The sequence below is a fragment of the Grampus griseus genome (genome assembly GCF_964374135.1).
Source record: "Grampus griseus genome assembly, chromosome: X".
Classification (NCBI taxonomy): domain Eukaryota; kingdom Metazoa; phylum Chordata; class Mammalia; order Artiodactyla; family Delphinidae; genus Grampus; species Grampus griseus.
The window spans coordinates 50,734,770-50,746,864 of record NC_138999.1 but is presented as its reverse complement, the minus strand read 5'-3'; the positions used below and the strand labels follow the sequence as shown (position 1 = coordinate 50,746,864).

Sequence of the window (12,095 nt, the reverse complement as noted above, 5' to 3'; positions counted from 1 at the left end):
TGAGTAAAGTCAAACATTTCCTGGTTCCCATCAGCCTCCAGAGGGTTATGTGTTAATTTCTTCCTCCCTGCAGTCATTCACAGGTGGGCCTGGTCAGGATGTTTCTTGTGAGCTAAACAAAAGTATTTTAGCTTAATGCTCATTACCTGGGAGTCAGGGTTCTGAGAGTTGGGTGATTATGTATAATTTAAGCTTATAGGCTGCATCCCTTTAGTGATTAACTTGTAATGGAATACAAAAGGTTCTTCCCTATTACACTTGGCCGGGGATTTTGAAAGCTCAGTGATTTGAAAACTCAGGTTGTTTGATATGTTTGTCAGTCAGGGTCCAGTCAGGAAAGCAGAAACCACACAATATTTCAACAGAATTTAAAACGAAGAATTGGTTAAATAGCTGCTGGAGGAACAAAGAGCAAAAGGGAGCAGTGAAGTAACTAAAAAAGTAAACTGATGGAAGAAGTTACAACACTTAGCTAGGTCTGAGGATCAAAACAAGGGAAGCCATTGGGGCTATCATGACCTAACCTTGGAGGAGAGGCATTATAAAGCTGATGTTGATAACTCTGGAATTCAGAGGAGTAGCTCCATGTTACTAGATTTCAGGCACCTGGAGGGGAGCACCTGCCTGGTTAGTGCTGGTACCTCTGGGGTGCTTGTTATCATGCTGGTCATGGGAGTGCTAGAGGCTGGGACCAAGGGCCCCTGGAAGGATGAAGGCCCATTGCTGGGGCGATATTGACTGAAACAGCAAGGTAACAGGAAAAAGGGAGTCCTCCTCAGCTCCTTCTGCCTTTGCCTTCCAAATTCTTATGCTGGGGTCCACGGACCCCAGAGCTCCACAGATTGTTGGTGAATAGAATCCAAGTTCACAGGGAGACATTTTGATGCTCTGATCATGGCAACAATAACAGCATAATTATTATTAGTTAAACCAGGATGAAATACACCTGGTCTTCTCTCGCCTGTTTTCATCTCTTGCTACTCTGTCCCGTGTTTACTCCCCTCTAGTCAGACATCCTCTCATCTCAAATCTACCCATCCTCTCAGATCTATGTCAGTGGTCATCTTTATGCTATTTCAAGATGAAAGATAATGTAATTTTTATATGCTTTCAAAAACCCAAGCTTTCTATATAGAATTAGATCTAAATAAAAAGTCTTCATGGTGTAATACAGGTTCGAATAATTTCTAGAAGTTCTTGAATATAAGTGTCATGAAAGCTTACAAGACCATTGTTTGCCTTGATTCTCTTCCTCGCTTCCACCATGTGTGGGCTTGCCTTCCTCTTAACCCACATTTTATGTTGTCTCACTCATACTACACTTAACATTTTATCTGCTATGTAGTATAAGGGTTAACTCATGTTTATACTTTCATTGTCATAAGTATGAAATGCAAGATGAGAGAATTCACCTTGGATTAAGGTGACAAGAAGACCAGTGTGGACGGTGTAATTGTCACCCCTACCATAAGTTAGGGACTTCCAATTATAGTATAAACCTTAAAGGGGTCTGGATATAAATATACAGCACGTTAACTTTTCTCTTTCCCTCTTAGATAATTTATATGTTAAAACAAGTCTGATTTTGCCAGACCAAAGTAGATTTCCTATTGATCGTTCTTTTCTCAGCTTTTCTACTGCCCTGGTGAAAATCAGGCCGGGAAAGTGGAGTAATGTGAAGTAGTTATATCTGGTTATCAAGCTCCTCGACTTGTTGGTCATCATTTTGAAGTATACTATTGTAATTTCATAGTGTCTTCTTTTCTCCCTGAGAGCAATAAAAGCTTTCCTTTTCTTTTTTTAAAAACAAATATTTATTTATTTATTTGGTTGTGCTGGGTCTTAGTTGTGGCACTCAGGCTACTTAGTTGCAGCAGGTGGGCTCCTTAGTTGCAGCATGCAAACTCTTACTTGCGGCATGCATGTGGGATCTAGTTCCCTGACCAGGGATCGAACCCGGGCTCCCTGCATTGGGAGTGCAGAGTCTTAACCACTACGCCACCGGGGAGGTCCCATAAATGCTTTTCTTTATTTCTATGTTTGATTTCAATTTTAATTTTTTAATGAAGATATAGAGCCAGATTATAAATAAATGTAGTTGGTGGTATTAAAGTAATTTTATTTTCTTCAACTGCCAGGATATGTATGTGGATTTTTATATTATTTTGTAAATCTGTCAAGTTATGAAAACATCCTCATGTGCAAAAATAAAGTGTTTTCTCATTCATTGCATTCTTCTCAACTTTCCTGCAGAATAACTGATCTTAAATCTTTTTTGAAGAGAAAACTCTGAAGTTGAGAATCTTGCCTCTTTCAAAGAGTGAGACCGTAAAATAGATTTCACAGCCTCAATTTGTAGACCATAGATTTACACAATTGACTATGTTGCTACCACTCATCTCTGTGTGGGTTCAGATTAGATCATTTATTTTTCCTTTTTTTTCTTGGTTATTCTAATTTCTCTGCTCCCTGAATCATTTTGCTTATATTGGAGTGTCATTTATTGCTACTAAGCTGTTTCTATTTCTCAGAAAAATAAAAGCTTCATCCAGAGATATTTGTATATATTTGCCACATATATACAATGGAATATTACTCAGCCATAAAAAGAAACAAAATTGAGATATCTGTAGTGAGGTGGATGGACGTAGAGTCTGTCATACAGAGTGAAGTAAGTCAGAAAGAGAAAAACAAATACCATATGTTAACACATATATATGGAATCTAAGGAAAAAAAAAGGTCATGAAGAACCTAGGGGTAAGATGGGAATAAAGACACAGATCTACTAGAGAATGGACTTGAGGATATGGGGAGCTGTGAAAAAGTGAGAGAGTGGCATGGACATATATACACTACCAAACGTAAAATAGCTAGTGGGAAGCAGCCACATAGCACAGGAAGATCAACTCGGTGTTTTGTCACCACCTAGAGGGGTGGGATAGGGAGGGTGGGAGGGAGGGAGATGCAAGAGGGAAGAGATATGGGAACATATGTATATTTATAACTGATTTACTTTGTTATAAAGCAGAAAATGACACACCATTGTAAAGCAATTATACTCCAATAAAGATGTTTAAAAAGAGAGATATTTGTACTTTTCTTTCAGGAGTCGCTTCATCATGAGAAATCTAAAGTTATTTCGGAGCTTGGAGTTCAGGGATATTCAGGCTCCAAGGAAACCTCAGTGCTTCTCTCTCTGAACTGAACAAGACACAGTGCTCCTTGGCTCAGAACATGGACTGATAGAAGTAGACACTGTCACAAGAGAGGTAAGTTACTGATGGAGGATGCTAGCACTTGGCATGACTCTTGACTTGTCTTTTTCCAAACTTGCTTCCCCAAATACTATGTCCTTTAAATCTTTCTGAATTTATGTCCTGCCAAATGAATACTCCCTTCGCTTTATACTGATGTCATATTAGGCATAACTTAACTAGTACCCTATCTTTTAGTATGCTTCTGTTTTAATCTACGTTGGCAAAACTCTGACATTGTATTTTGTGGGGGTGCCCTACTTTTTACCCTTTCTACCATGTAAATACTATCTATTAACAGTTCTTAAGTGGGAATGCAGATGAAAATTTCCTGTAGGGCTTTTTAAACTGTTTCAGTCACCATCTCATGCCAACTAAATCAGAATCTTCACTTCTGGAGCTTGAGCTTATGTATATTTAAAAGCTCTTTAGGTTGATTCTGATATCTTCCCTTAATTATAGTTTGCTACTAATGTATTTTAGGTGATTACATTATTAGTCCCCTTTCCCCATACCGTGTCCATTTTAGGAAATCATAGTTATCAGCTTCATGTTTTATTGGATATTTTCAAAGATACCAGGCTTTTATGTTTGCGTGCCACAAAGGTCATATTAACTGTGTTTTGTGTTAAAGGTGGTAGTGTTGTGATATTTCTCAAATGAAAGTTTGGGTTTTAATCTAGGAAAAAACATTTTAGAAAGCTTTTATATTATAAAAGAAACATTAAAAAGTATTTCTGGAAGTGTTGTGAATTGTTTTTGAAAGTAGATCGACTTAATTTGCACATTTGTTTGTTTTGGTGAAAGGTGAAAAATGAAAAATGACACTCCTTTGGTGGCAGAAGTCTTTCTCCCAGAGGATGGAAGTGGCTGCACTGTTGGTATTCAGGAGTTGCTGGATCACGAGTCTGTGTGTGTGGCCACAGCCTCTGGAGATGTCCTACTTTGCAATCTCAACACACACCAGGTAAGTGGAAGAGACCAGTGAGGAGGAAATCTTAGGCATCCTCAAATGCCTTTTTTTGTTTCATGTCACTAGTTTTTCGTAGAAGTTTAAAATGTCAGGAGCCATAATATTTAAGCATTTTGCAAGTTAAAGTCTTTGCATTATATAAGTCTTTACAGAAAATTGTTGGCATGGCTTTAGCTATATTTCAGGATTCTTCTAAAAGTCAGTTTTGTCTAGTGCATTTATTAATTAGAACAATCAGAACATTCCAAATAAGAACTTAACAAAAACTCAAACCTGGCCATTCTTGTATGGTATAGCTCACCTCTTACTAGAATCTGATCCTGAGTTGTAACCTTTATTTCTCGATTTATGAAGTCTTTGAAGTGTTTATATGGCTTATGTTTTCTTTTATGAATGCCGAGTAAGCCTCTCCTTGATGGCTAACTTTTAAGAGTCCCTGAACTACAGGTGCTAAGGTGATAATGCTATCATTATGTGCACATCTTGTGACTACCAGAGAAGATAGATTTCAACCATTTGCCTCCTTCTCTACTTAGCATAAGGCTGAGTTTCTGGATTTCTATCCTCACCTTCTTGACAGCTTTTTAAACTTTGTTGATTACTCCCTTAGTTGTGATCTCTTTAACATGGATGTATCACAAGTCATATTACTAATCATAGGACAATAATAGCAGCTGACATTTATTAAATGTTTACAATGTGCCAGGCACTTTTTCAAGTGTTTTTCACGCAAAATTGTATTTAATCTTCACTACAACCTTATGAGGTAGATTGTTGTTTTTCCATTCTTCAGAAGAGGAAATTGAGGCACAGAGGGCTTAAATGACTAGGCCAAGGTCAAACAGTTATCAGGTGGGATTTAAACCCTGCCAGTCTAACTCTGGCACCTTTGCTTTTAACGGTTCCATTTAGTCAAACAATAAATCTTGTTCTCAGTTCATGGTGATAAATATCAAAGCCATCAAGTATAACTTAATTAGTATTTCTCACATTTAAAAGGTATGCTTTTACTTTCAAAACATTTTGTAGAACTTTTTCCTAATTACTGAGCTCCTCCAATCCATTGGTCTCCACCAGATGGTGCTGATCCTCCATGCTTGTGGCATCACAGTGTCTGCAAGACAGAATCCATGTTCCTTATTGTGCCTTATAAGACCTTTCACTATCTGTTCCCCAAATTCCTTTTTAGCCTCACCTCCCACCCCCATCATTCCTGTGTGTATATATACCTTATGCTCTAGTTGCAGCTGATTTTTAACAGCTCTTTTTAACTGCACATTTCCCCCCCCCCCAAGTCTCTTCCTCCTAGCCCTATTCCTACCCTTCAAAGCACCTCCTCAGAGAAGCTTTCCTGGACTCTCCGGGGCCATTTGTCAGTCTCTGCTCTGGGCCCCCACTTAATTCCCAGAGACCTCGGTTACATCCCTAACCCTGCTATAGAGGCATCTTTTATCTCTCTTTTATCTCCTTAACGGGAGGAATGGAGTGGCCGTAGTCACCTCCAGTCCCTATGGTCTGTATCATGCCTGGTCTTTTAATACCTGTTACTGAATAAGTGTTCACTGAATAATTTCACCTTTGTGTGTTTTGTTAATTGTTTTGATTAAGGTCATAGTAAATATTTACTGAGATGCTTATATTTTCATATCTCCCTTAACATTTTGAAATGTCTCTCTCAGCTGGAATGTGTCGGGAGTGTAGCCAGTGGTATCTCTGTCATGAGTTGGAGTCCTGACCAAGAACTGGTGCTTCTTGCCACAGGTAAGCATGTCACTGGTCCCTAATTCTTGACTTTTATAAAACATGACTCCTAATATCTCACAGGCTTAAGTTTTAGGGTGCTTAGGTTTCAAAAAAAAAAACATTTCTTGGAACAAGGATACCAGCATGATAATCTATAGGGAATGTGGTGGTTTTGAGTTTAGTTTTACTTCTTAATATATTGTTTTTAAAAGTTGCTGCTAAGGTCCATAGTTATGGTTTAAAAGTCAGCAATATTTAATCTACTCTAAGAGGAAGAGTTGCTACATAAAATAAACTGATTCTAAGAACTGCTCTCCCAGTCCTATTTTTTTCCCTTAAGTCTTTTCATTCCAGATGAGTTTCTGCAAACTAGCACCCTGATGAGGTATACATTTGAAGAGATATCTTGCTGACTAAATCGTTGAAGTTAGTGGAGGAGGGCTATGTGGACTTTAATGTTAGCTTGACATACATAAATAGCTGAGAATAAGCACTAGGTGACGTACCCAGTCAAAACTTCTTTATAAAAATGAGAGTCAGAACATTTTGAATAAATTCTGTCTTCCCTGTTTTGACTATAAGCTCCTCCACTCCAGCTCAGTAGCTTCCAGTGCTATAGATACTTACGGAATGGCAGATTTGCTAAATGAGAACAAAATCATTCTTGTTTGTGCTCCTCCAAGGTCAACAGACCCTAATTATGGTGACAAAAGAGTTTGAACCAATCATGGAACAGCAAATCCACCAGGATGATTTTGGTGAAAGTAAGTGTAGCTTTGTTTGAAACATTTTGTGACTTGTCTTGCACACTAATAGGCACATCATAAGCCCAAAGAACTTAAACGCTTACTTAATTCACTGTCTGATAGCCCAATTCCTTTAGTTCATTCCAGATTTTAAAAGGCATACCTCTGGTGCCTCTCCAAGTCTCAGAGTTGGCTTGGTCAATAACTTGGGGAATAGGGATCTGTGCTTAGAATCATCTGGGTAGTTGTTGCCCAAACCCCAGGACAGGCTTAGCCGGGGTGTTTAATGGAAAGGACTGTACTAGCTAGAATAAAGAGAGCATTTCTGAGGTACAGTTTTGGGGAGAAGACAAGAGAGGCAGGATAGAGAGCTGATTTTTGTTCCTGCTGATTAGACCTGAATTTTCATGGGAACCATCATATTGTTTTCTTGCTAAGATCTAGCTGAGGTGATATGGGCATTAGGCTGTGGAACTATTGAAGGGGAGATGCTTATTGAGTATAAGAAGCTCTGGCCAACTTGAGGGCACCAGGAAGCTGGCCTGATTGAGGAGAAGGATAGGGGAGATGGTATTTTAACTTTTGCTGAGGTCTAACCTCATGACTTCTCGTTCTACTAAGTAAGAAATCATTTAGAAAGGTGCTACTCATTTATTCATTCAAAAATAATTTGTTTGTTCAGAAATAATGTTTGAGTAGGTAGTATGAACCCAGCAGTGTGTTTGGTGCTGTGGCTAATTCATCTTTTCCCTTAAGGAGTCAATAATAACAGCATGTGCAGGAATTAGGGTAGCATAAGGAGAGAAAGGGAGTAATGGGGATGGAAGACTTCCCAGAAGAGGCCGACTTGAGCTGAGTTTTGGCTGATTTGGTGTTGGGTAAATTAGGGTTGAGGGTGGGGGAGTGGTCCAAGCAAGTGAATTAGTTCATTCCAAGGCAGGGATGTTTCATAGAAGCCTTTGACACAGCATGGCCTATTCAGGCAACTATGAGTACTTCAGCATTACCTAGTGACAGGACATGGATGTGGAATGAAATAAAGGGGAGGGATTTTGATTAAGTTTGATAGGGAATTTGGACATTAAGTTATAGGAGATCAGTCATTAAAGGTTCTGATGATGCAAGATTGATTGATTGGTGGAGAGGGAAGAGACGAGACAGGGTTATCTGGTAGGAGGTTGCTACAGGAATCCAGGTGAGAGATAAAGAAGGTGGGTGTGGGACTAGAAAAGGGAAAAATGCAGGAAAATTTTGATTCTCAATGAGGATAGGAGTACATTTTTTGGAATTATGGGAAACTTTTTTTGAATATATGTGCATGGTTCCCCTCCTGCCCTAGCTAGTTTGAGAAGTACCAGTTTAGAAAGTGAAATAAATAGGCTTTGGGTATGTAAGGTGAAGAAGAAAGTTTAGTAGGACTCTAGCCAGAAGCTCAGGTGGTGGAAATAAAGATGTAAATATCTGAGAGGGAAGGTGGGGGAAGTGCTGGTCTGTAAAGGGTGGGTGTTGAGTTCCTTTTTGGATTTGTTTAAGGGCCGTATGGGATCACCAAGTAAAGCAGGTGAGTAGAAGGGGCTGAAGCTCAGAAGAGGCCAGAGCTGTGGACTGGGTGTCATTGGCATGTGGGGAATCTTTATAGTCTTGGGATTAGATGTGCCTGCTCAGGGAGCAGGTATGGTGCTGGATCTAGGGCCCAGGGTGGGACTCTGGGGCATCCAGCTTTGAGGGTAGTCATAGAGGTAGTAACCAACACATCTTTGCATGGGAAAGTGCTCTGGACCTGGCTCATTCCACCGACTTTTCCATAAGAAGTCTAATAGAGTAAATCAAAGGAGAGGGAGTCCAAGTCAGGGTCTTAGGTCTCAGAAATGTATTTGTCAGTACAAAAAGTCACTCTGTGGAGTGGTGAATAGATATTTTTCTTCTAACCAGGGTGTCGACAAACTTGTTCTGTAAAGAACTGGATAGTAACTGTTTTCCGCTTTCAGGCCATATGGTCTGTGTTGCAGCTACTCAACTTTTTTTTTTTTTTTTTTTTTTTGCCGCACACGGGCCTCTCACTCTTGTGGCCTCTCCGGTTGCGGAGCATAGGCTCCGGATGCGCAGGCTCAGCGGCCATGGCTCATGGGCCTAGCCGCTCCGCGGCATGTGGGATCTTCCCAGACCGGGGCACAAACCCGTGTCCCCTGCGTCAGCAGGCGGACTCTCAACCACTGCGCCACCAGGGAAGCCGCAGCTACTCAACTTTGCTGATGTAGTATGAAAACACTCAAAAGACAGTACCTAAAGAAGTGTGTTCCAATACAAGTTTATTTGTAAAAGCAGATGCAGGCTGTAGTTTACTGATTCCTGCTGTAACTCCACCACTTATTATCTGATCCCACTGGAAAAGTTGTCTTGCTTTGCTCCTTGACCCTTTATCTCTCTGTGGAAACTTTCGGATAGAAGCCCAGGGGTCTGCACCAGGATAGGCACTACTGTTTGTATACAGCAGCAAGGTATGCTTTGGGGTACTACAATACTTGGATGTGCCCAAGCAGAGCAGACAGGAAATGGTCATGCTGACCCATAATTTATAGGAATTATAAACAGCCCTGCATCGTCAGAATCAGCATCAGTTATAGGAGGGAAATATTGGGTCCTGGATCTGGCCAATGCTTTCAGGGGCATCTCTGTAGTACGTCTTATAGGTGGATGTTAAGTCCTACCTTCAGCAACAGAAGGCTGCATTATTTCAAGCAACTCTGACTTTATATTTCAGGTAAGATCAGCATTATAATTTAGAAAGAAGCCCAGCCTGGAAGAAAGAAGCCCAGCCTGGAAGGCAGAAGCCCTGTGTTCTAATTTTGGCCTCTGTCACTAGGGGGTCTCGGTCTCTGTCTCTGTGAGTGGTTGAATTCCATAATCATGGTCTCTTCCAACACTAGCAGGGAGGTTGGATACATTTAGTGGATTGAACACTTACAATCGGAATTTTGTTCCCAGCTCTTGTCTTCTTGAGTTTTATGTTTTGTTATCTGTGGACGTATTGCATAGATTCTTCATGTTTCATTCTCCTTGTAAAGTGGGGATGGATTGCTGACTGTCATCAAGGGAATTTATATACGATGGCAGTAGAGCTCTTTCCAAACTAAGGGCATTTCAACGTCTTCAAAATCACTTCAGCATATAATATGGAACATAGGTTTTTAAAATATTGACTGCTGGTCAATTTATTGAGAGGTCTCAGAGGACCCAACTTCATGAAGAATAGCTATGAAACTGCTTTTATTTTATTTAGCTTATTGGTTATCTTGCATATTCTCACTCAATTGTTCTCTAGGCAAGTTCATCACTGTTGGCTGGGGCAGGAAGGAGACGCAGTTCCATGGATCAGAAGGCAGGCAAGCCGCCTTTCAGCTGCAAATGGTAAGCTTGGTATGATGGATAAAGAACTTTCTTTGGAACAAATGGAAGTTCTGCTTACACACCAGGAGCTCTTAGGTGTCCAGGTGTTACCAAAAGTGGGGTCCAGCTGCTCGCCACTCTAAAGCCAATAAAGAGGCAAGGTTGGTGGAAAGGAAAGTTTGCTTTATTCCGCTGGATGCCAGCAACCGGGGGGTGGGAGTGTTGGGGGCGGATTTTTGTGCAAAGGCCGACTCCCCTCCCTGACAACCAGTGGGCAAGAGCTTTTATAGGCCGAGGGAGGGGGCTATATGCAGAAACAGTACAGGCAGCTCTGAGAGTCATCTTGAAATTGGTGATGTGGGGGTCTGACCAGCATCATCTTATTATTAAGTACAGTTAGTCTTTACTTCCAGGGTCGGCTTGTTCCCATTTCTTTGAGGCCAATTCTTGGATTTGTGGCAGCTTATGTCATGGCCACAGTCTGGTCATCATGTAGTTAACTTCTTCCACCCAGTGGGGGTTTCAGTATCTATAAGACAGTTCAAAGGATATGGCTCAGAATATTATCTATACCCCTTGAGGAGGAACTAAAAAAGTCCTTGACTGTGCTTAATGACTAAACTATTATTATGTAGTCATGTTGGACTGTTTTCCTTTGTTTCTGCATTTTCTCACTTCTCTGATTAAACTTATTGTTTGGCTAAAGGTTTTCTGCAGACAAAAGGCAGGCTGAGGGCTTCCCTGGTGGCGCAGTGGTTGGGAGTCCGCCTGCCGATGCAGGGGACACGGGTTCGTGCCCCAGTCCGGGAGGATCCCACATGCCGTGGAGCTGCTAGGTCCGTGGGCCATGGCCGCTGGTCCTGCGCGTCTGGAGCCTGTGCTCCGCAACGGGAGAGGCCACAACGGTGAGAGGCCCTCGTACAGCAAAAAAAAAAAAGGCAGGCTGAGGACATGGGGTGGAGAGGGACCATAGGGTCCTGCTCTGTTTCACAGGTAAAGCGTGTTAATGGACAGATCTCTTCTGCTCTAGTAAAACTGAAGTTGTTTAGAGACCTTAGGGAATGAGTCATCCTAGAAAGATCCTTTTTTCCTTTCTATTGCCAAGTTGTTTTGTTATTCTTTTTTTTCACATAGAGAATAATTATCACCAATATTCATTTTAAAAAATAAGTCATCACAGACAGAAATGAAACACTCTGTATCCCTTCCTGATACCCTTCCCCTTCCTCCCCAGAAGGAGCTGCTGCCCTGCATTCACTGTTGATCATTCACATGCATGTTTTTATACTTTTCCTACATATGTATATATTAGTCTTTCTTTTTCTGATTTCCCTTCCTGGATGAAACTATGTTTTCCTTCTTTCTGGATACATTTTGAAGATAGAGCTACAGGATTTATTGATAATAGATCAGATGTAGGGTAAGAGAGAGAGAGAGGAATTGAGGATAATCCCCAGATGCAGGCCAGAGCAAATGGAAGCATTTTGTCTATATTATATGTGGAAATTTCCCTGAGCTGACCTTCTAGGATAGATGAAATCATATACTGCCTGCCGTTACATTTTCCATCCTTACTTTATTTCTGGCTACATTCCGTGTAACTCATATTGTCTCCTAACCCTTCACTGGAGGAAGTTTGTGTATACCACAGGGCGATTTCATTGAGAATAAATCTTGTTAGGCTGCTGTGTATTCCCTACTGTGCAGCTTGTGGCACTAGCACCATTCCGACTTAGCCTATCACTGTAATGTGATGATGGATGTTCAGGTGGTCATTTGTCCCCAACCCCACAGAATTGGCTTCTGTCTTCAAGGCTTTCGGGACGGAGGTGCAAGTGGCACTGGAAACCTTTCTTCTTTCTGTGCTGCAGAATGCGGAGCTTGTCCGTGTTTTCATCACTGCTGCTGGCTTTATCTCCTCTGGCTCTTCCCTGCCCACCTTCCTCTCATCTTCTTAACTCCTCTGTGCAGCGTTGCAAAGTTTACTCAGT

The 12,095-nt window shown here is 41.0% G+C and overlaps 1 protein-coding gene across 1 annotated transcript in view; it reads left to right on the top strand.

The window, feature by feature from the left end:
* Positions 1-3,120: 3,120 nt before the first annotated feature.
* Positions 3,121-12,095, top strand: part of LOC309840053 (elongator complex protein 1-like) — a gene marked incomplete at both ends in the record, with an annotated part of 84,253 nt that continues 75,278 nt past the window's right edge. The window contains 6 exon segments of the mRNA XM_082682055.1: positions 3,121-3,198; positions 3,202-3,270; positions 4,070-4,222; positions 5,908-5,989; positions 6,655-6,735; positions 10,040-10,125. Of these exon segments, the coding sequence (XP_082538181.1) occupies positions 3,121-3,198; positions 3,202-3,270; positions 4,070-4,222; positions 5,908-5,989; positions 6,655-6,735; positions 10,040-10,125 (549 nt within the window).